This window comes from Diabrotica virgifera, chromosome 8 (assembly GCF_917563875.1).
Source record: "Diabrotica virgifera virgifera chromosome 8, PGI_DIABVI_V3a".
Classification (NCBI taxonomy): Eukaryota; Metazoa; Arthropoda; class Insecta; order Coleoptera; family Chrysomelidae; genus Diabrotica; species Diabrotica virgifera.
The window spans coordinates 215,850,169-215,876,278 of NC_065450.1; the positions used below are offsets into that span (position 1 = coordinate 215,850,169).

At 30.9% G+C, this 26,110-nt stretch overlaps 1 protein-coding gene across 5 annotated transcripts in view; it reads left to right on the forward strand.

The window, feature by feature from the left end:
• LOC114329424 (uncharacterized) overlaps positions 1-25,326 on the forward strand; it is a 132,070-nt gene extending 106,744 nt beyond the window's left edge. For all 5 annotated transcript variants that reach the window (XM_028278518.2, XM_050658823.1, XM_050658821.1 and 2 more), the window contains 3 exons: positions 10-248; positions 8,343-8,490; positions 20,136-25,326. In XM_028278518.2, the coding sequence (XP_028134319.1) occupies positions 10-248; positions 8,343-8,490; positions 20,136-20,448 (700 nt within the window). In that variant the 3' untranslated portion in view covers positions 20,449-25,326. The remainder of the gene's footprint in view (positions 1-9; positions 249-8,342; positions 8,491-20,135) is intronic.
• The last annotated feature ends 784 nt before the right edge of the window (positions 25,327-26,110 follow it).

The window sequence follows — 26,110 nt, forward strand, 5'->3', positions numbered from 1 at the left end:
TATTTTTAGGGTTGTGGTCGGCTTAAGATTTATAAAGAAAAACCGTATCCTCCATGTACAAATACAGGAGGGTAAACTACTTCCACGAGGTAATATAGATGCCGCTACCGTGCGATGGGTACCAGTTGAAGACTATAAAATAACCGATAGAAAAATCTATAGTGGACAAGACTATCATACTTTCAGTTGGGAGAAGAGAGCTGTTGATCTGGATGATTTAGAAGCTGACGATGGATATGTATTCACAGGTAAGTCACAGCAAATACATTAGACTATAATACATCCAACTCCCACAGAAAACTGGAAGCATGTTCAGGGCCGCGTTTAGGTCAATTCACGCCCTAGGCAATTCTCTAGTAGCCGCCCTTCAAGCATGTACCATTTTTGCGAAAAAAAAATTACAAGCAGATTTTTTATTTAAATAAGAATACATAAAAATTGTCATTCCAGTTCGATCACATCAGATTTATTTCTTGATTTTTCTTTGAAAAAATCATCTATAATGTTGTTCTGAAGCTATTTCCTTGTGGCATTTTTATAATCAACTATTTATAATGGGAAGGAAATAAGCCACAATTTTACCAAAAAAAAATTATTAACGTTTCGAAGCCCAAATCGGGTTTCGTTGTCAAAATACAAAAGGTAGTACCTATTTTGTATTTTGACAACGAAACCCGATTTGGGATCCGAAACGTTAATACAATCTTTTTTTGGTAAAATAAAATAGAATCAACTATTTATAATGGGAAATAAGCCACAATTTTACCAAAAAATAGATTTTATTAACGTTTCGAAGCCCAAATCGGGTTTCGTTGTCAAAATACAAAAAGTAGTATTTTGTATTTTGACAACGAAACCCGATTTGGGCTTCGAAACGTTAATAAAATCTTTTTTTGGTAAAATTGTGGCTTATTTCCCATTATAAATAGTTGATCATCTATAATCTATAATGTTGTCATAATTTATCGCCTTTGTTACGACACTTTCTATGGACAAAACCGACAAATTGTTAAGACGTTCTTGCGTCATACTTGAGCGGAAATTATTTTCATGACTATTTTAAATTCTTGACATTTTCGAAAATGACCTTTCAGCGGACACGTTGGTTGGCAACTGGGAAGCACAAATAAATGTGTAAAGCAATATCAAAATTAGGGAAAATATATTTCAATCCACTCTTCTTTAAATATTTAGATATGTCAATTATTGGTGATTGGTGATTTTATTGTGGTATCCACATGAACCTTAAGTGAATGCATTCATGTATGAATGATATAGGTATCTATTAGTGCAGTCAGTGAGGGTATTTGGCTCCGAATACTGCATCAATTTACTAGATATTTTCACTGTAAGTAGGGAATAGCTCAAGAAACAAAGTCTACGCTATATCCTATGACGCTTTTAACTTAGGGATGGTTCCCACCCGTTCTCGGGGGTGGACATTTTTTTATCAAACTAATACCGGAAGTGGTCAGAGAACCTAATTCTAAGCAATAACTGTTTTATAATTTTTTTTGAAAACTCAATATTTTTGAGTTATTCGTGGTTAAAAATTTGCCATTTTCATTAAAAATTGACACTTTTCGGTGTTTTTTTTGAGAAATCCATAAAAATTGTGCATCTAACGAAAAAAACTATATAAAACATTTTTGTAGTTTATGAAAAATCAGAGAGATTAATTTTTTCATAAATCTTCTAGTTTTAATAAAAAAAGATTTTTTTGGTGCATATGCTCAAATCGGTGTATTCAAATTAAAATAACAGAGAAATTGTCGATTTTAGGAGTATAATGCTACGAATACCTTTTGTAGTGCTTGAAAAGACCTATAAAACGAGAACTGTTAAATGTCGGTTACGTTCAAACTAAGCGAGATACGGTGCAAAAAAACTTATGACTAATGTATTTTAAGGAAAAATGAGAAGTATATTTAACCCCTCATCCACCAGAATTTAAATGCATCGTTTTTCTTCTAGAATACCTTCTACTATAGTGTTATTTCTATATTTAAAAAGTTGGACGGGTTTAAAATGAATAGTTTTTGAAAAAAAAATAAGATCAAATTATAGAGCGCATTTTTAAATTTTCTTAAAAATCTTCTTTTTCTCCATGTAATTCGAAAGTGATAAGAGATACGTAAAAAATACCTTACAAAAATGTATTTTATTTTTCTTTTATTACTTATCTCATTATCATTTTCGAGTTACATAGAGAAATTTAGAAGAAAAAGGAAGATTTAAAAAAAATTAAAAATGCTCTTTATAATTTGATCTTATTTTTTTCAAAAACCATATATTTTAAACCCGTCCAACTTGTTGAACATAGAAATAACACTACAGTAAAAAGTATTGTAGAAGCAAAACGATGCATTTAAATCTGGTGGATGAGGGGTTAAAATATACATAGGTACTTTGCATTTTATCTTAAAATAAATTAATCATCCTTTTTTGTTGCTTAGTTTGAATGTAATCGAAATTTAATAGTGCCGTCGTTTTAAAGGTCTTTTCAGGCAGTACTTACAAAAGATATTGATAGCATTATACCCTTAAAATCGACCATTTCTCTGTTATTAAGTTGAACACACCCATTTGAGCATGCACAAAAAAATTCTTTTCACCTACTATATCTCTTTTTATTTTATCACTAGAAGACTTATGAAGGAACGAATCTCTTTGATTTTTCATAAGCTACAAAAATGTTTTATATAGTTTTTTTCGCTAGATGCATAATTTTTAAGGTATTCGCAAAAAACCGTCCGAAAAGGCGACATTTTTCAATGAAAATGGCAAATCTTCAACCACGAATAACCCAAAAGGAGTTTAAAAAAATTATAGAACAGTGCGCCCGCCGCCTTTGCGGTGCTGCCGACGGCCCAATAATCCCTAAATTTACGACTTCTGTCCTTTTTGGAATGAATAGTGTTAAGAAAATGCAATTTGTTTTCTAGAAATGAATGCCCACTTATATTCCATTGATGGATGTACGATGTACTTAAATGTTATTCGATTTTAATTTTTATATACAAATATTTTTTGTACAGAATTTTTGCCGCCCTCTCATAATTTGCCGCCCTAGGCAACTGCCTATGTTGCCTAATGGATAAAGCAGCCCTGAGCATGTTGCCACTAGCGCCTCTGCCGGCTTGAGTTAAACTACGTTTTCTCAACGTAAATATACAAATTTAATTTTGTTAATTTTTGGATAAATAATTAGCTGATCTTGGTAAATTGTGTTTATATTTTTACACAAAATGTCTTATAAAAAAGGTTCGGTAAAATGGATTCTCAGCAAATACCTAGGATGGCAACAAAATTAAGTCAAAAGTTTATTACTTTGCCTCCATTCACCCCGATGAGAGGATGTTTAGCTGCAATTTCTTTTTACAAGAAGGCTAACCCCAGACTGTATAGAAAATTTATTTTCTATTATTATGACTAAGGATACACCCATAGCGTAAAATTTAGGTGTAACTTATAAAGGGAGCTTCAGATAAAATTCATATATATTAAAAGGTATTTTCAAAATTATATACAAGAGAATGTTGAAAATGTTAAATATAATTTAAAATTAAAATGTTACTTACAAGAAACTCTCCAAAATGTATGTACTTACAAATTGTCACAAAACTTTTATAGATAAATATTTTGATCTTTTAATAAAAGCGTATGTAAATAAAATTAACGATAGTAAAAAGGAAAAATTATGTAAATTAAAAAGTAAAAATATGAAAGTAAAGAAAATAGCTCACAACTAAATTTGTATTTTGATTTAATCCTATAAAAGTACCTTTCTTTTAAATGCATAGTTTGTGGTTATAACTCATACCACTAGATGGCGCTATTTTGTTTGCTTCCTCAAAATCAATGGGAAATGTCAAGAGTTGTATGTATTAAAGTCTAATGTATTTGATTATACTCATTATATCTGTTAGTTTACAAAAAATATCTTTCACGATCTATCACGATTTCTTTACTTTTTGAAATATATTATTATTGTTTCATAAACTCTAACATCGAAAAAATCGTTTTCGGACCTATCAGTCCATCATCAGTGAACTCGTATACTTGCTAACTAGCCACAGAACCAAACAATGGTTATAATTTTGATTCTATCTACATTCTAAAGTAGTAAAATTGAAATGGCTTAACGCCGATGTTAGTGGATAACCTCCGGGTACATGATGAAACAATAAAACCCTATAAAAAAACTTTACACAACCATCTTGGGCCACGAATATCTGCCAAGTGTGTCTGTTTCATCATGTTCCCGGAGGTTATCCACTAACATCGGCGTTAAGCCATTTCAATTTTACTACTTTAGAATGTAGATTGAATCAAAATTATAACCATTGTTTGGTTCTGGGACTAGTTAGCAAGTATACGAGTTCACTGATGATGGACTGATAGGTCCGAAAATGTTTGTTCTGAACATTTTTTTTGCAATCCATTGGGAGTTTTTAGCATTTTATTATTCTTCTTCTTGTGCCACCCCTATCGGAGATTGGAAATCATCAAGGCTATCCGGACCTTGTTTACAGCTGACCTAAAAAGTTCATTAGTGGTGCAGCCAAACCACTCTCTCAAATTCCACAACCATGACATTCTTCTACGGCCTGGATTCCGTTATCCTTCTATTTTTTCTTTCATTATATTTTGAAGTAATACCCCAGGCTGTGGGTGAAAAATAGGTCGATTTCAGGATATAATTCAGGAATTTTTGAAACCTATCAGGTGTTGTAAAGGACGATGCCAGGAATAACTTCTACTAAAATGTAACCAAAAATATTGTGCGCTTTTTTTTATTGCGATTTTCATTTGTTAAATTTGCAATTTTTAATGATTTTTAATTTTGCAGCTTAGGATATTGATTTTAAGAAGAAGAATTTATTCAAAATTAGGTAACCCTAATATACAGTTACAATTGAGATATTTTATAATATGTATATACAATTTAAATTATTTGACAATAGAAAAGTGTTATTAAGATACAATATCCAAGTCACAATAATAAAAATAAAACAAAAAACAAAAAACACTTAAAATATTCCATTACAATACAAGCATTAAAAATACTACATTACTCAAAATATTACATTAAACTACACGTAGTTAAAAACACATTTAGAAGCCACATGAGACATTAAATACGATTTGCAACATAATTCTTTAAATTTTTCCTATACATGTTAATTGAGGTCTTCAACTTGAGTTCTGTTGGCAACTTATTGAAATTATCAAAACCATTATAGAGAAGTGAGTTCATAGCACCTGTAGTATTGGTTCTGCTGATGTAAATATTATTAGAATTTCTCGTAAAATAAGGGTGAATATCTGAATTGCAACTAACAAGATCGAGAAAATATTTAGGTGCCAATCCATGTACAATTCTAAAAATCAATATCATGGTCAAATAAAAAAGACGTTGCGATACAGAAAACCACTGCAAAGTATTCAACATCAATGTAACAGGTGTTAATCTACTTGTACGTAAAATGATCCTCATTCCACGATTCTGTAATTTTTGTAATTTGGCTAGTTGGTTAAGATTTAAAAGATATAAGATGGATGCACAAAAATCAAAACTTTTTAGAGAAAAACTTTTTACTAGAAAGTTGTAGTAAATTAAAAAACCTACAATTTGAGGTACGGTAAGTTTAATTTGGTTAATTGGTTATTGCAAAACAGCCTGCGAAAGGTCCAAAATGGCCGTTTTTTACTTTTTTTTTATTTTTTAAAGCTTTAAAATGAAGATCTTTCAATTCCAAACATAAAAAAAATTGTAAAGCCAGATTACCGAATTTGTTGCTTAGATGTTATAAATTGTTTATCCCAAGAGGTCAAATGTCGAAGGCTATAACTTTTTGAAAAAAAAATCGTAGAGAGTTGGTGAAACATCTAATCTCCTTCTAAAGAGTTATATTTTCATATTCTGATGTAAATAAATGCGTAAAACATTTTTAAATCTCTAATTTTTGGTTTTGAAAACAAGGGGGCAAATTTCGTTATAAACATTTAGAGCTGAAGCGGCCCTGTACATCCTATGAGTTTTTAACTTACAGATTATTGTTGCTGAAGATGAAACGAAGATTTATAAAAAAATAAAAAATTTCTACGACCAACTGAAGTCGAGATAATTTTTGGGTTTGAAAATAAGGGAGCAAATTTCGTTATAAACATTTACAGCTGAAGCGGCCCTGTACATCCTATGAGTTTCTAACTTACAGATTATTGTTGCTGAAGACAAAACAAAGATTTATAAAAAAATAAAAATTTTCTACAACCAACTGAAGCCGAGATAATTGTTTTTTTTTCTTAAGTCGTAGTGCCTTTATTTATAACAATTAAGAAATTATTTTACAGTCATTGACTAAAGAAAGACTTATATTATCTTAAAATAAAAATTATTATAAAATATAATTACATTTAATTATTAATTTTTTTTAAATCGGTGCTTTTGCGAGCGGCCGAATTTTGCAAATCGCCCGGCTCGCTTCAAATCCGCGCGGTCGGAAAATTTTTACGTAACTTGTATTAAATTTTGACCGAAAGCAATTTAATAATATTACCATTATAATATACAGTCTATTTACCACTGTATTTGTTTTTCTTGATAAACTTTTATATGTGAACTTTCATTTCTGAAGAAATAATATTACAAAAATGATACATATATATGAAATATATAACTATATTTTTAATTTTTTCATTGTTATATAAATATAATAATAATAATGTTACTTCTTACTATAATATACAATATAACAGTTTTTCTTCTTGTAGTGACTATTCTTTTTGGATTTCACATATAAAAGTTTATCAAGAAAAACAAATACAGTGGTAAATAGACTGTATATTATAATGGTAATATTATTAAATTGTTTTCTGTCAAAATTTAATACAAGTTACGTAAAAATTTTCCAAGCGCGCGGATTTGAAGCGAGCCGGGCGATTTGCAAAATTCGGCCGCTTGCAAAAGCACCGATTTAAAACATAATTTTTAATAATTAAATGTAATTATATTTTATAATAATTTTTATTTTAAGATAATATAAGTCTTTCTTTAGTCAATGACTGTAAAATAATTTCTTAATTGTTATAAATAAAGGCACTACGATTTAAGAAAAAAAAAAACAATTATCTCGGCTTTAGTTGGTTGTAGAAAATTTAAATTTTTTTATAAATCTTCGTTTCGTCTTCAGCAACAATAATCTGTAAGTTAGAAACTTATAGGATATACAGGGCCGCTTCAGCTCTAAATGTTTATAACGAAATTTGCCCCCTTATTTTCAAACCCAAAAATTATCTCGGCTTCAGTTGGTCGTAGAAATTTTTTATTTTTTTATAAATCTTCGATTCATCTTCAGCAACAATAATCTGTAAGTTAAAAACTCATAGGATGTACAGGGCCGCTTCAGCTCTAAATGTTTATAACGAAATTTGCCCCCTTATTTTCAAAACCAAAAATTAGAGGTTTAAAAATGTTTTACGCATTTATTTACATCAGAATATGACAATATAACTCTTTAGAAAGAGATTGGAGAAAGTTATGGCCTTCGACATTTGACCTCTTGGGATAAACAATTTATAATATCTAAGCAACAAATTCGTTAATCTGGCTTTACAATTTTTTTTTTATGATTGGAATTGAAAGATCTTCATTTTAAAGCTTTAAAAAATAAAAAAATTATTTGTACAATAAATAGTGCAATTGTAAAAAAACGGCCATTTTGGACCTTTCGCAGGCTGTTTTGCAATAACCAATTAACGAAATTAAACTTACCATAGCTCAAATTGTAGGTTTTTAATTTACTACAACTTTATATTAAAAAGTTTTTCTCTAAAATCAATATCCTAAGCTACAAAATGAAAAATCATTAAAAATTGCAAATTTAACAAATGAAAATCGCAATAAAAAAAAGCGCACAATATTTTTGGTTACATTTTAGTAGAAGTTATTAATGGCATCGTCCTTTACAACACCTGATAGGTTTCAAAAATTCCTGAATTATATCACGTTTTTTCACCCACAGCCTGGGGTATAATGCGTATTTATGTCCTCTCATCAGGCCACCCAAATAGAGTTTTCTTCGTTTTATCGTTAACAAAATGTCTTTTCCTATCCTTCGTATTACTTCAAGTTACTTCTTCGCATTACGTTACATACTTTGTGACTCTTTCAACCCTTGTGACTTTCTTTCAGTCAATATTAAGGATATTAGGTCAAGAACCTTCTTCTTCTTCTTCTTCTTCTTCCTATTTATAAGCAATTCTGCTTATAAAACTCCGTGGAGCACTGATCTCTGGACTATATCAAGTTTCATACTAATGTAATATTTCTTTTGCAGGTGTACGATTTAAAGAAATTGGTTCTCATCTTAATTTCGAAATATACTGTACAAAATTCGATTTCGACACTGGAAAACTTATCAACCCTACTAGTACAAGTATCTGGAAAGACAACGCCAACACTGATTCAGCCACCAAGAACCCAAGGTGAGTCTCTTTCACATAATCTGCACTAACATGCAATGTTTTCTATAATTTTGTTCTTTTGTTAGGAAAAAGGGATATCAAAAGCCGAAGTGAGTAAATGCTTCTAGAGTAGGTACTTCATTCGCACAAGATTCATCTTTCGATTCTAACTGTGTCATTTTCTATCTCTGTGATCTTTATACACATATTAGTAACGTTAGGGCGCCATGTTTTGTTCTGTGTTGAGGTCTTGATTCTAAACAAACCAAGTTAGTTGATCTTTTTATAGACGTTCGGAAATCAAACAAGAAAATTAGAAAATTCAGAAAATTACCAATTCGTATACACTTTCTGGCCAAACTACACGCCTACACTGGTCAAAGCACATATTACCCGTATGCGCGCCAATGGTGAATATTAAATTCTTAATTGTATGTCAAAAAATGTGGAATAACTACGTCTTAAAACCCACCAAATTGCATTTGCATATCTCAGCCGGTTTTAAAGCAATAAATAAATATAGTCAGTTTGTAAGAAAAATTTCAACACCTTCTATATCGGAAACGAAGCATTTACGGACATACGTTTATAAAGCAAACTGTCATTATTCTTTCATGGAGATAGTTACCCCCTTAAAGTTTGCCATACTTTTTTAAAAACACCCTGTATTGATGAAAAACATGGCTAGTTGTTAAAGTACCTAACTTTTTTATGGTCCAACATAAGCGAATGAATCAAAAAACAGAATGTAGAGAAAATATGAAGCTATAGTTGGGTTTTAATTTCAATATTTTACAAATACTAGAATATTCCATAGGGTGGAATATTCAACTTTGAGGAAAAAACACAGTTTGATTCGTACACTCGGTGTACAATGAAAATTTGCCTGTTTAGCAACAATATGGTTACAGCGACATTGTTAAAGAATAATGCTATGACATATTAAAAAAATCACTTAATCGGACAACAGGTTTAGGAAATTCGAGACATCAAAAATGACCCATTTTTAAGGTGGTTGGTTAATTTTGGCCCAGAGTGTATTTATAGTTATAATTTTTTATAAATTGTTAAAGTCTCGAGGTATACAAAAAAATTTTTTTGGCACTTTTAATTGTTTTTCTGATTACTGATTACCTTTAAATTGTCTTCACTACCAGATTCAGGCATTTTTCCAATTTTCAAAACAATAATTTTCGATAAATGTCGATAATATGAAACACATATAGTCCAGGAACCGAAGCATTTCACCTCGCAATTTTTACAGAATGGATCGATTTGCTTGAAAATTTGAAAATAAGTAGTGGATAGTTCAAGGATCAAAATCTATATGATGCCGAAAGGCGCTTTTACCATGGGGGAGGTTGCCACCCCATCGTAGGGGTGGAAATTTTTTATTATATTTTGACTGCAAAAGTTGATCAAAATATTCATTCTAAGCAAAAAATGTTCTATACATTTTTTTGATAAAATTAATACTTTTCGATTTATTCGCTATCGAAATTGTTAGTTTTATACAGAAAAAATCAATGTTTTTTGATATATACTCATTTACCATTCACTCAATTTTTGCCGTAGAAAAAATTTTTTCAAACCAAGTTCTTAGGAATTAAATAACCTACAATTTCATATAAAAACATTTTTTCGTATATCTGATGCTAATCTTTCTATTCTGAAGAAAATGGCATTTTTGCCAAACTACAAAAAGTCGTTATTCGCTTTTAACTCCAGTTTTTTTTTTAAAACTAATCATTCTAAGCCAGTCAAACTTCTAGAATCTATTAATAATACATAAATAAAGAAGAATGAATAAGGCCAATGACTAAAAGCAAAGCTAACTTACATTATTATGCTTCCAATTGGATTTCTTTTTTTTTTATCAAAAAAATATATTGATTTTTTAACCGCAACCTTTTTAATTTTTATCTTAGAAAGTTTGTTAAAAAATAATTTGGTAGGTTTTTACAAGATCTATAAGACTATTAATATTAAATTTTTTTAAAATCCTCAGTCGCAAAAAGTGGTGACTTTGAAAGGGTTGGTAAAGGTGATTTTTGCATGTTATTACAAGATTTAATTGTCAATAGCTCACTCAATTTTTACCGTAGAAAAAATTTTTGCAAACCAAGTTCTTGGGAATTAAATAAGCTACAATTTCATATTTAAATATTTTTTCGTATCTATGATGATAATCTTTCTATTCTGAAGAAAAGGAAATTTTTTACCACACTTCAAAAATTCGATATTTGCTTTTGACTCCATTTTTTTAAAAACTAAGCATTCTAAACCAGTTAAACTTCTAAAACCTATTAATAATACATAAGTAAAGAAGACGAAATAAGGTCAATGACTAATTTTATTCAGGGTGGTGATTAGGGGTTTGCTTTCAATCACTTTTTCGCTGAAAAATATAGGGTCTGACATTCTTTTCATTATAAGCCACTTAATTTTTGAGCTAAAGACTTTGTTTGATTTCTGGAGATAGATATTTTTCTTCAAATTAGTTTAAACAAGTTATCCTCGAAAAATGCATAGTTTTCCCGTCTTTTGACTTTGAAACTACAATATTTAGCATTTGACGAAGAAGAGCTAACATATAATAAAGTATAGCTTGATTACTATTGGTCTTAAAGAAAATTAAAAAAAACGGTTTTGTTTATTTTTTCAAAAGGTACATTTTTGTTAAGCAAAGTTGTTTTGATAAAACGAAAACTTTTTGAGTTATTTGCAGAAAACTGATTAAAAACATTAATTTTTTTAATATAAAACTAACACTTTCGATAGCGAATAAATCGAAAACTATTAATTTTATCAAAAAAATGTATAGAACATTTTTTGCTTAGAATGAATGTTTTTACCAACTTTTGCGGTCAAAATATAATAAAACATTTCCACACTCGTGATGGGGTGGCAACCACCCCATGGTCAAAGCGCCTTTCCGCATCATATAGATTTTGATCCTTGGACCATTCACTACTTATTCTCAAATTTTCAAGCAAATCGATCCATTCTGTAAAAATTGCGAGGTTTTGTCCTATTTTAAGCTTCATTACTTGGACTAATACTCGCTTTATAAGTTTTAGAACCAAATTGCCGAGTTGAAGCTACACACGTCAGGCGTCACGCGCGTTGTTATTTCCTTCGTTCCTATTTCGAATTTCATAATACAATTTTAGGACAGTATTTCTATGATACTAATGAATCTTTTATGACGTAAAAACACAAAAATTTAGAAAGTATAAATTCTCTTAAGGGGGGGGGGGTATAGTTAATTCTGCGTTTTTTTGCATAATTTTAAAAAGTTTTCCGTTGAAATTGGTGGCGTTAAGTTAAATGGGTAAAAAGCTATCTTAGAGAACAACACTTGAAGATTATTCAGTTAAATTTTTATTCAAAAATATTTTAAAATGAAGTGGTGGCGTCATTTTTTAGTAGACGATCCAAAAAAAAAAGATGATTTGCGGTGTACACTATATCTTCGGACAGAATCATCCGAAACACACAAACCAAAAAGATTATTTTAGTTTAAGAGTTTCTTGAGGTAGTGACGTCGAGTTTTTATGATTATATTGATTTTTAAATTCATGGTATAACTTTAAAGTAAAAAAATCGAAAAAAGAAAAAAAAAGTGAAGTGTGTTCGGTAAAGAGAAATATGGTAATATAAAAAAATTGTTAAAATAAGCAAAAACTCGACGTCACTACCTAGTAAAATATCTAAAAAAGAAGTGTGCAAAATTTCAGAAAGATCGGTGCATTACTTTTTGAGTTATGATGTACACCGCCTCAAAAAAACATGTTTGCAAGTGTGCAAAATTTCAGAAAGATCGGTGCATTACTTTTTGAGTTATGATGTACACCGCCTCAAAAAAACATGTTTTTCAGAAAACGCGTTTAAAAAAATGTAGTTTTGTCAATAATACTAAGAAAATTTTTGTATATATCCATATCTCCGTCAATTTTGTTCGGATTAACTTGAAATTTTAATGGTATACTCTTGAAAATATTTACAATCGAATAAGCCAATAAGAAAAATCGAAAAAAAAAAAAAAATCAAAAATACCATACCCCCCTCCTTAAGGGATTCAATTTATATTACAAATTCAATTTCTTAACCTGCGATGGAAATCGTGTTGTGCTTTTGAAAGGTTGGTGATAAAAAGCAGCAAAAAAAGATTTCAAAGCGCACAAACTGTCAGTAGGGCATTAGTAGTACGCTGAAGACAAATAAAAAATGTTACAATATAAGAACCAAAGAATAAGTAATATGCACGGTTACGGAAGAGTTTAAACTGATAAAAGATGTACTAAACTGTTTGTTTGATGGTTTGTTTAGAATCACCATAACCTAAATAAATTACCATGTCACATCACTCTAATATGGGGTCATATATGGTATTATATTCACATCGAACTAAGCCGCATTACAGTGATATTTCATTTGCACTGCTTTTATAGTAGAATAGTGGACTCAACATAATATATAACACTGTGATATTTCCCTAAAATTAGTTTAATAGGCAACATATTTAAGATTTTCCTGCTAATACTTCACAGAAAAATTGGACAAAATATGTAGAAAACCTCGAAAGAACCATAGTCCATTCATTAACGGTAAAATATTGCAAAACCTTTAAATTTTAAAGAACCGCTTGGATTGACATGAAATTTGGCATACACACAGCTAACAAGTCAAAGAAAAAAAGTGATATTTGTGCCGATATGTGGTTTTCACCCCCTCTTGGGGGTTAAAAAATATTCGTCCAAACAAAGTCAGGAAATGGGTAAACTGGCTGATTTAAAGTAACTTTTGTTCTATAGAGTTTTTTCACTAAGTCAATACTTTTCGAGTTATTTGGCAGTGAATATGTTCATTTTTTCAACAAAATAACCACGCTTTTAGACGGTTTTTCGCAAATAACTCAAATTGTAAGTATTTTGTCGAAAAAGCATTCTTAGCAAAAATATAGCCTATAAACAATTTAAAAAAATAGTGAATATATCACGTTTTTTTATTTAGTAGAAGCAGAGTTATAGCTAATGAAGTATAGGTTCATATTCGTCAAATTCCAAGTGGAATACTTTAACGTGAAATAACCAAAAATGAAGCACATTTCGGGGAAAACTCATTTAAACTAATTTTAAAGTGTTTAAAAAAAGCTTTATTTTTGTTTTATAAAAAAAATTTCTAGCATCAAAATTAAACAAGTTACGCTCAAAATAAAGTTAGTCCCTTTTGGTTTTGGTAAAAAAATCGAGAAAATCACCCCCTAATTAGTATCTTAAATGAACTTAATCGTAACGACTTCACAAGTTTCTTGACTCGTGTATATATTGTTTATATGATCTGTAAGTTTCATCGGTTCAAAGTCCTTATTATTGAAACGGCTGTAGTTAAAAGGGGTTGAACGAGTCACTGATCACGAATGTATGCAAATTTAGAAACACCAAATCTTGATCAATTTTTGTCTAACAGAACAACAAAAAAATACATGATATTCAGAAAAGCAAATCTGACTTTTTTTGTATCTCGAGACTTTTGGTATCTCTAACAATTTTTAAGTTATTTTGAAAAAAAGCATATTTTTCAAAATTTAAATTTTTAAAAATTTTACTTTGAAACCAAATTTTTTCAAAAATAAACACTTTGAATCGATGAAACTTACAGATCATATAAACACAATATAAGTAAAATAATTTATGGAACGGCAACGATTAATTTCATTTAAGTTGCTAATTAGGGGGTGGTCTTCCCGATTTTTTTTTTGCAAAAACAAAAGGGACCAACTTTATTTTGAGCGTAACTTGCTTAAATTTAATGCTAGAAACTTTTCGTAAAAACAGAAATAAAGCTTTTTTTAAACACTTTAAAAAAGTTAAAATGGGTTTTTCCCCAAAAAGTGCTTAATTTTTTGGATATTTCACGTCGAAATATTCTATTTGAAATTTGGTGAATATGAATCTATATTTCATTGGCTATAACTCTGGTTCTACGAGATCCAGAGACCTAACGCGTACACCATTTTTTTTACTTTTTTATAGGCTATATTTTTGCTAAGAACGGTTTTTTCGACAAAATACTTACTTTTTGAGTTATTTGCGAAAAACCGTCTAAAAATGTGGTTATTTTGTTGAAAAATGAACATATTCACTCGCAAATAACTCGAAAAGTGTTGACTTGGCGAAAAAGCTCTATAGAACAAAAGTTACTTAAAATTAGTCAGTTTACCCATTTCCGGAGTTGTTTTGGACATATATTTTTTCACCCCCAAGAGGGGATGAAAGTCACCCCCAGGGCAAAAGCACACGTCGGCACAATATCACTTTTTTTCTTTGACATGTGAGTTATGCGTATGCCAAATTTCATGTCAATCCAAGCGGTTCTTTAAAATTTAGAGCAAAAACCGTGAAAGAATAGACTACCAAAGAGTACCCTCCTTTAAGATGAGCAAAATTACCTCATGGGAATTCAATTTTTTTAAATTTTTTTTAATTTTTTTTTACGTTCTATATTATGATTAAATAATAAGATTCATCGCAATTTTAGCCCGACACCACCTTCCAATGTTTTATTTTTTGCTTAGTTTCAATCAATTTAAAAATTTCAAAAATTCACACGCATAGGTAAATTTTTTTGGAGATGGTTGTAGGTCTAATTTATTTTAATTAGTACATTTTTCAAAAAGAATTTCTGATTTTTTCAGATTTTTTCGCAAGATGCGCCACCTTCAAAATTCCCCTTTATGGAATTTTCTTCATTTCGTGGACTTAAAATACATACATATATAAAATCAAGGTTTTTGTGTAGGTTATACAGGGTGTTTCATTGGGAAACGGAAATACTTTAATGGTGAATAGAGGTCACCGAGTCGGTTCTAGATATACTACATTTTTTGCCCTACCGCCTTTTATAACCGAGTTACAGGGTGTTTTATCGATTTTGCCCATTTCTTTCCTAAGCCATAACTTTAGAACCACCCTGTATATTTTTTTGATATTTAGTACACATGTCTCATTCAAAACCCAAACGACCGACATACTAACCATAAGAAAAATCCAGGTCCGGATTAACAAAAAATTATAAAGTAATTGTGACCTTAAAACAATACCCTGTATATTCAAAGTTTGAAAATCTGTTTGCATATTTGAAAAGAGCACAAAAAGTAAGTTTAATGGTTCGCTTCAATTTTTCGGCCAGACAATTTTATGACTTTAATTTTGAAATTATATTGAATTTTTTAATCATTCTGACATTAAAATGCAGGTATTATTATCTTTTAGTTATAAATTATTAAAGTTAATAAATACTCATTTTAAAAATAATCAATACTTATTTACCACATTGGAACGACCCAATTACTAATGACAAGAAAAATCTAGGTCCGGATTAACAAAAAAATATAAAGTAATTGTGACCTTGAAACAACACTCTGTATATTGAAATTTTGAAAATCTGTCTGCGCATTTTAAAAGATCATAAAAATTTTTCGCCGTTGATTTAATTACATCAATTTTGAAATTATATTGAAATTTTATAGAACTCTTGAGATTAAAAACCAGGTATTATTAACTTTTAATAATTTAATGTTGATGAATCAATACTTATTTCAAAATACTTAATACTTTTTTAAATATTTATAATGGGAAATAAGCCACAATATTATTAAAAAATGATTTTTATTAACGTTTCGACGCCCAAATCGGGTGCCGTTGACATCGGCATCCGATTTGGGCGTCGAAACGTTAATAAAAATCATTTTTTAATAATATTGTGGCTTATTTCCCATTATAAATATTTAAAATTGTAAAAATGCCACAAGAAAATAGCTTCAGAACAACAATACTTAATACTTATTTACATCATTAAAAATTAGAATTGCGAGAATTGGGATATTTTAATGATTTAGGGCCGGTTGTTCGAACGCTAATCAAAAATGATCATTATCAAATATTTAATTACTGTTACCAACTGTCAATGTCAACTTTGTTTGGGTTGCTGAAAACATAATTATGGATTACAATTATGAAATTAGTTAATCAATTATGTTAATAATTGTTATGTTAATTGATTAACTTATCTCATAATTATAATCAATTATGTTTTCAGCAACCCAATCAAAGTTGACATTGACAGTTGGTGACAGTAATTAAATATTTGATAGTGATCATTGTTGATTAGCGTTCGAACAACCGGCCCTTAGTAAAGAATTAAAAAAACAGCTATATCGAATAAAAAAAAAATTCGTTTAAACAATTCAACAATTTAACATAAATTAAAAATATTTGAACTATGATTGTGTTGTGAATCTAAGTTGCTCAAAATGTCCGCCATATTGTTCGATGAATTTCCTTGCTCGTTTTAAAAGATTTCGAATCGATTTTCTAATTACATTGGGATTGTTCTTCATTTTTCTGGCAGCTTTTTGTGACCTTGACAGAATTAATCAGTATGATTTCAAAATTGCCGTAATTAAATTATCTGTGCAAAAATTTGACATGCACCTTTTAACGCAGTTTTTTATGCTCTTTTCAAAAACGCCAACCAATTTTCAAAATTTCAATCTACAGGGTGTTGTTTCAAGGTCACAATTACTTTATATTTTTTTATTAATCCGGACCTGGATTTTTCTTGTCATTGGTAATTGGGTCGTTCCAATGTGGTAAATAAGTATTGATTATTTTTAAAATGAGTATTTATTCATTAACTGTAATAATTTATAACTAAAAGTTAATAATATCTGCTTTTTAATGTCAGAGTTCTTAAAAAATTCAATATAATTTCAAAATTAAAGTCATAAAATTGTCTGGCCGAAAAATTGAAGCGAATCATTAAACTTACTTTTTTGTGATCTTTTCAAATATGCAAACAGATTTTCAAACTTTAAATATACAGGGTGTTGTTTTAAGGTCACAATTACTTTATAATTTTTTGTTAATCCGGACCTGGATTTTTCTTATGGTTAGGATGTCGGTAGTTTGGGTTTTGAATGTGACATATGTGTACCAAATATCAAAAAAATATACAGGGTGGTTCTAAAGTTATGGCTTAGGAAAGAAATGGGCAAAATCGATAAAACACCCTTTAACTCGGTTATAAAAGTCGGTAGGGAAAAAATGCAGTATATCTAGAACCGGCTCGGTGACCTCTATTCACCATTAAAGTATTTCCGTTTCCCAATGAAACACCCTGTATATAATTTGAAGTAATTCAGTCGTTTATAAATATAGGACAATAGGACATAAATTGGGCGAAATACCTTTAAACTCACAAAAACTATGTTTTTTAAAGGTTTTTTCGATTTTTTGAGGGATTAATAATATTTTTTGAGATCAAAATAGCTTGAATCAACCTAAAAATGCATTGTTTTCGAAAAAGGAGCTTTTTTCGGAGCTGCTAAGAGTTTTTGTGAGTTTTGAAAAATCATGTTTTTCCGGGGGTTTAAAGATGATTCGTCCAATTTTTGAATGTCCTAAAGGACTTAGTTACTTCAAATTACATAAAACCTATAAAATGGACAAAAACCCCCTAAAACCACAAAAACAGGTTTCGGATTTTTAAAGGACCTTACGGAAAAATATGAAAAAAATTAGAAATGTATTTTTTTGTGAAGTAATTTAGTATAAGAGACTTTTTTGAAATTTTTAAATTTATTGCACTCGCCGAAAAAAAAACAAAAACAAAAAAATGACGTTTTTGGTGGTAGGGGGAGTTAGTACATTCTTTAACGGTTTTTGCTGTAAATTTTAAACAACCGCTTGGATTGACATGAAATTTGGCATACGCATAGCTAACATGTCAAAGAAAAAAAGTGATATGGTGCCGATGTGTACTTTTGCCCTAGGGGTGACTTTCACCCCACCTCGGGGGTGAAAAAATATATGTCCAAGATAAGTCCCCGAGTTGGATAAACTGACTAATTTTAAGCAACTTTTGTTCTATAGAGTTTTTTCACCAAATCAATACTTTTCGAGTTATTTGCAAGTGAATATGTTCATTTTTCAACAAAATAACCACGTTTTTAGACGGTTTTTCGCAAATAACTCAAAACGTAGCCATTTTGTCGAAAAAAATATTCTTACCAAAACTATAGCCTATAAAAAAGTGAAAAAAACGGTGTATATATTAGGTCTCTATACATAGCAAAAGCAGTTATAGCTAATGAAAAATAGGTTTATATTCGAAAAATTCCAAATAGAATAATTCAATGTGAAATATCCAAATAATGAAGCATTCTTGGGGAAAACACATTACAACTTTTTTAAAGTGTTTAAAAAAGCTTTATTTCTGTTTTTATAAAAAAAATTTTTAGCATCAAATGTAACCAAGTTACGATCAAAATAAAGTTGGTCCCTTTTGTTTTGGCAAAAAAAATCAAGAAGATCATCCCCCAATTAGCAATTTAAATGAAATTAATCGTTACCGCTTCACAAGTTACTTTACTTATATTGTGTTTATATGATCTGTAAGTATCATTGATTCAAAGTGCTTATTTTTGAAAAAATTTAGTTTTAAAGTAAAATTTTTAAAAATTTAATTTTGAAAAAAATGATTTTTTTCAAAATAACTTAAAAATTGTTAGAGATACTAAAAATTTTAAACAATAAAAAAAGTCGGCTTTACTTTTCTGAATATTTTGTGTTTTTTTGTTTTTCTGTAAGACAAAAATTGGTTAAGATTCGGTGTTTCTAAATTTGCATACACTCGTGATAAGTGACTCGTTCAAGCCCTTTTAACAACAGCTCTTTCAAAAATAAGGACTTTGAACCGATGAAACTTACAGATCATATGATCAATACATACGCGAGTAAAAAACTTGTGAAGTGGTAAAAATTAAGTTCATTTGAAATGCTAATTAGGGGGTGATTTTCCCGATGTCTTACCAAAAAAAAGGGACCAACTTTATTTTGAGCGTAACTTGTTTACTTTTGATGCTAAAAAAATTTAAAAAAAAAACAAAAATAAGCATTTTTTAAACACTTTAAAAAAGTTACAATGAGTTTTGCCCAAAAAAGTGCTTCGTTTTTTGGTTATGGCACGTTAAAATATTCGATTTGGAATTTGACGAATATGAACCTATTTTTCATTAGCTATAACTCTGCTACTACTAGGTATAGTGACCTAATATATACGTCATGTTTTTAACTTTTTTACGTGCTATATTTTTGATAAGAATTTTTTTTCGACCAACTACTTACTTTTTGAGTTATTTGCGAAAAACCTTCTGAAAACGTGGTTATTGTGTAAAAAAGTTAACATATTAACTAGCAAATAACTCGAAAAGTATTAACTTGGTGAAAAAACTTTATAGAACAAAAGTTGCTTAGAATTAGTCATTTTATCCATTTCCGGACTTATTTGGAACATATATTTTTCACCCCCAAAAGGAGGTGAAACTCACCCCTAGGGCAACTCACTTAGCTATGTGCAGGCCAAATTTCATGTCAATCCAAGCGGTTCTTTAAAATTTAGAGGTTTTACAATATTTTACCTTTAAAGAACGTACTAAGTGTCATCATTTAATCACATAGAACTAAGAAAATGAAAAAAAATTAATTCTGGCAGTGAGGGCATTTCGCCTGTGTTAACGGGGGGTACCCTTTATTTTTTAAATAGACATTCACTTTTTTTCATAAATTAAATAATCATCAACGATTTACTTTTTGTTTCAGGAAAAAAGTATGGCTAGTTTCCCCCGACATCCCAACCAGAACAACATCCCCATCGATCCCTACATCATCTCCAGACAGTTACATCGAGCTTACCCACACGGACATAGACAGGGACGCAGCGCAGACCACGGTACCGTTCTGGGATGCCCAGAGAGTCGAGTCCCTCCAACCAGTACCTCTCAGTGGCGCCGGTATCTTCCACAAGGGAAGGAGATTCTTCGGAGGATTTATTACTCTCAAGACCATATCATATAACTTTAGTAAACATCTGAAGGCTGCATTTCCCGAAGATGACAAAGAGAACAATTTTTAAGAACAAATTATTTCTCAGTACTAGGGCGGACCGATAAGCACTTGGCCTACAAAAGAAAAACGGACATTTTGGGAAAGGTGGTGATTTATTTCTGACCATAGTCTCTTTTAGCTCAATACACTTGATGCAGCGATGCTTCAACTTCTTTAACCTTCGGATGACCAAGGGGGTAAATTTGAACCCCGGCGTATGTTTTTCTTTAATAAATTCAAATTTCAATTTTTTACTCATTATTTTTTTATTTGACTTTTATATCATTCTAGATATCCTCATATTTTGAAATAAAAAAAAACCCTATATTTTACGAATAAAAAATATATTCTAAAGTTGATGTTTGGTAAAATACCGTCTATTATGTGGAATTCCAAGTAGTTTTACACTGCGCGTTATCAAAATCTATTTTTAGACTGTGGTGCCTGTTATGTAGGTACGAATCATGACATTCCTGTCTGCTACAGTTAGTCATTATTAATATTTCCTGGCGTATATTATTATAGTTTCTTAGTATTTTGTGTACATATAAGATATGGCTCGCAAATATCTTACTGAGGCTGAATTACAGGAAATTATTACTGCTAACGATTTTGATAATGATATAGAAGATGAAATAGTATCAGAAAACGAGGATGTATTGTTAGATGAAGATTTAAATGCTGAAAACATTCATTCCAGGTCATTTTGGGGTCATTTTTTACCCCCGTTGGTCATCCGTGTAACAAAAAAAAGTTGGTCATCGGAAGGTTAACCCGTCTGAAAAATACGTTTTCTCGAGGTCTGCAAAGTAGGCTTCTGTGGCGGCGATGAACTTCTCATTCGACTTAAATTTCTGCCCGGCGAGTAACTTTTTCAAGTTTGGAAACAAAAAGTAGTCCCACATGGCCAAATCTGGAGAAAACGGTGGATGGAACAGTAGTTCGTAGCGTAATTCGACCAATTTGACCATGGTGACGGAGGAGGTGTGAGCCGGCGCGTTGTAATGGTGGAAGAGCACTTTTTCCCCCAAATGGGGCTGTTTTTTTCTTCAAGTCGACGTCGAATCGACTCAATAATGCGGCATAATAAATCCCTGTTACCGTTTTGTCCCTTTTCAGGAAGCTAATGTAAATCACACTTTGTGAATCCCAGAAAACGGTGACCATTTTCTTTTCTGGCTGATAGGATTGTTTTCGCCTTTTTCGGAGGACATTTGCAGGGTGTCGTCCACTGTTTCGACTGTTCTTTGGTCTCTGGTATGCACCAGTGGATCCATGTTTCGTCGACAATGATGAAGCAACGTAGAAACTCGTTCGGATTACCCTTAAACAGCTTCAAACACTGCTTGGAAGTGGTTTCATGATTGCGCTTGCTGCCCTGAGTGTTCAAACGTGGCAACCATCGCTCTGACAGCTTTCTCATGCACAAAATTTCATGCAGGATATGGCACACGCGATCTTTTGAGATGCAGATTGTTTCAACTATCTCGCGCACCTTCAGTCGGCGTTCAGACAATACGAGATCGTGGATTTTTTTACGTTATTCTCCATGATAATCCTTTTATGAGCACCTTGGTGTGACTTTTCAAAAGCCTACGTGCAACTACGTTGAAAATTGTTAAACCAATTTTCGCCATCAAAGGAGAAGAGTTGCCGTACCAAGCTCTCATTGATTCCAATGCGCAATTTCCCTTCCAAAAACAAGAATAGAATAACCGACCGATATTGCTCTTTTTTTATTTGTCTTAAATTCCCCTGACACACGCTGTCAAAACAAAACTACGAGTCCCATTTGGCTGAGATTTTGATATAGGCCGTCTACAAGAATGTATAGACTAAGAGCCGCTACAGACCTATAAGATAAGACCCTATAACTTAAATAGTAGAACCTAAAAGAAAACGTATGAATAGGGCTTTTCATTCACAGTCATTTGTTTCGAGCTTCTGTCATGTGTCACATAATATTAATATATCTACGTCATACGTTATTGGTATATAACAATGATACAAACTAGAGACGTATGGCGTAGATATATTAATATTATGTGACACATGACAGAAGCTCGAAACAAATGACAGTCGATGAAAAGCCCTATACTGTGCCGTCACTTTTCAATGGCACATGCGTCGACAGTGGCGCAGTAAACTTTCCACTTATGGACGGGATAAATAAATTAAAAGGTCCCCTTCCTCTCTCCCAGAATTAATTTTTTTTCATTTTTTTAAGTTCTATGTGACTAAAAAATAAGACAGCTTAATTTCAACCCACCACCCCCTTTCCCTTTCCCCACCACCAAAAACTTCAATTTTCGTTTTTATTTTTTTTTAGGTGGGATGCAATCAATTTTAAAATTTCAAAAAATCCACACGGATAGTTGAGCCTCTTACAAAACATGTCTATTTTTATAGACCCTTAGGTTAAGTGTACATAACCTCAAAAAATTTTTATTTTGGAAAAAAGCACATAACTTTTTTGTGGGAATGGCTGCAGGTCTAATTTTTTTTAATCTTGTGTATTTTATCAAACACTATATTTCTGATTTTTTTCAGATTTTTCCGTAAGGTTCGTCACCTTCAAAAATCCGAAAAACTGTTTTTTGAGTGGTTTTTTGGGGATTTTCCCAATTTTATAGACCTCAAAATAGATGAAATCAATGTTTTTTATAGGTTATACAGAGAGGTCCTAAATTATGGAATAAATTCATTTTCTCTAAAATGGACGACTATAGAGAAAAATCCTGAAACAGGTTGATTTTAGTTTTTAAATTACAACTTTTTGGCATATATTTCATACTAGTGACGTCATCCATCTGAGCGTGATGACGTAATCGATGATTTTTTTAAATGGGAATAGGGGTCGTGTGGCACCTCATTTGAAAGAGCGTTCAATTTTCTATTCAGTAATACAAACATTAATATCATTATTTATACAGGGTGACCAAAAAAATAATTTTTGAAATAAATTAATTGACGAAAAAAGAAAAATGTATGCAATTTATTTAACTCAAAATACATTCTATCGCTGTCACAAAATAGAAAAAAATGTTTATTTGGCAAATAAACCTTGCTTTTCGCTTAAATTAAATGTTCAAACTGCCAAGTGGTAGGTGGGAGGCTGTTTGTGATTTAATTTAAGCGAAAAGTAATGTTTATTTGTCAAATTTTTTCATTTTATTCAATGTCATTTTTTTTTGTATTTGCTGACAGCACTATAATGTATTTTGAGTTAAATAAATTGCATACATTCTTCTTTTTGCGTCAATTAATTTAATTCAAAAAATATTTTTTGGTCACCCTGTATAAATAATAATATTATTGTTTGTATTACTGAATAGAGAATTGAAAACCCTTTCAAATGAGGTGCCACACAACCCCTATTCCCATTTAAAAAAATCATCGATTACGTCATCACGCTCAGATGGATGACATCACTAGTATGAAATATATGTCAAAAAGTTGTAATTTAAAAACAAAAATCGACCTGTTTCCGGACTTTTCTCTATAGTCGTCCATTTTAGAGAAAATGAATTTATTCCATAATTTAGGACCTCTCTGTATGTAAATTAAAATAACTGAATCCTTTAGAACATTTAAAAGTTCAAACCCCCTAAAAAACAGTTTTTTGCATTTTTGAAGGTGACGAACCTTATGGAAAAATCTGAAAAAAATTAGAAATATAGTGTTTGATAAAATACTCAAGATTAAAAAAAATTAGACCTGCAGCCATGCCCCAAAAAAAGTTATACGCTTTTTTCCAAAAAACAATTTTTTTGAGGTTATGTACACTCAACCTAGGGGTCTATAAAAAATAGACATGTTTTGTAAGAGCCTCAACTATTCGTGTGGATTTTTTGAAATTTTAAAATTGATTGAATCTCACATAAAAAAAATAAAAACGAAAAATGAAGTTTTTGATAGTGGGGGAAGGGAAAAGGGGGTGGTGGGTTAAAATTACGCTGAGCCTTATTTTTTAATCACATTTAACTTAAAAAAATGAAAATGAAATCACATATATAACTTAATTCTAGGAGTGAGGAAGGGTACCTTTTAATTTATTTATCCCGTCCGTAAGTGGAAAGTTTGCTGCGCCACTGTCGACGCATGTGCCACTGAAAAGTGATGGCACCTTTATACGTCCATGGATAGCACAGTCTTCATACGTTTTCTTTTAGGTCCTACTATTTAAGTTATAGGGTCTTATCGTGCCTAAAATGATTAGCAAATTTCACCTATAGCGGCTCTTAGTCTAGTATTATACGATAGTAGATTTCTTTCGCGATAGTGGCGCTATCGGGCGGAGAGGCTGAGTACTTATCGGACCGCCTACGTACAATGAGAAATTGTTTAGCAATTTAGACAGTATGGCTAAATTTTTAGCCATAATTTTTGTGCGATTAAAACAGTGGGTTTAGATATACACGTCGGAAAACACGTAATACGGTACCTAGTTTTTAAAACACTTTGGAAACGTATTGCTACAATTCTGGTCAGGAATATTAGCAAATAATCTATTCTATTAAAACTTTTAGATTTACATTTTTCTTTCGCAAACGAAATTATTCATTCCCTAGAATGACCTTGAAGGTTTCAGCTACTTGTGTCGACCTATACTGTAGTTTACTAGACTCCACCTGTTGCCAAGTTGAACCTTTATTGAACCAATATCTTGCGAATTTATAATCCTAGACTAGATACAAAAATTGACGTACTGAATAATTTTATTCGCGGATGTTTTCGGGTGTATTCTAAACCCATCTGGACGGTAAAATACCCACTGTACTATATTCTTAAGTTAGTGGCATATTATCGCTGTGATGAAATGAAAAATAGTTAAAGCCATTTACCATATTCTAGTTTAATGTTTAGTGTTATAATTTTTGTGATAGAAATAAAAGATAAAATTTTATTATTAGTTTCTTTAAACCTTTATTTACACAAATTTACTACGACTCATACTGCAATCTAACTTACTGCAATCAAAAAACTGAATGGTTAGGATGCCGAAGTCCAAAAATAATAAATTAAAGACAGAAACACATCAGATGATTAAATACAGAAGCTGCATGGATCGAAATTCATTAGAATATAAGGAACTTAATAAGGCAATAAGACAAGACATGAGGGACAACAATACCGAAAAAATCGAAATTATAGAGAAAAACAAGAGTATGAAAGTGTTAAAAACTCTAAATAGCAAAAGCCGACAACAAATACACCAAATAAAAAATAAAAATGGAATCATTATAAACGAGAAAAATCAGATTAATAAACTATAGGTTTGTTCTAGCATCAGTTTCAAACGGCTTGAAACTATCAGCGAATAGTCGACCAGTGCGAGTAGAGGGGATAGCACTGGTGACTGTATTATGTTCTCTCACTGACCAACTGTTTGCTGACGGTTTCTGACTAGTTTGACTGTTTGCTAGAACAAACCTATTGTTGAAGATTATTATTGGGACCGTGCAAGTTCGGAAAAGGGATACCTGGTTTCATAGCTCGGCAACTTTTTTCGCACTTTTAATTATATTGGCCCTGGTTGCTGGATAATTGTCAAGGCCGTAGCCCAAAAAAAATTATAAGAAAAGTAAGATTTAGGTTATGTTATTAAAAGGTAAACAATTGTATGTAGTAAATAAAATTAGCTATTAAAATGCAGTACTGCAAGCAAAATGCAATTAATTAAATATGTA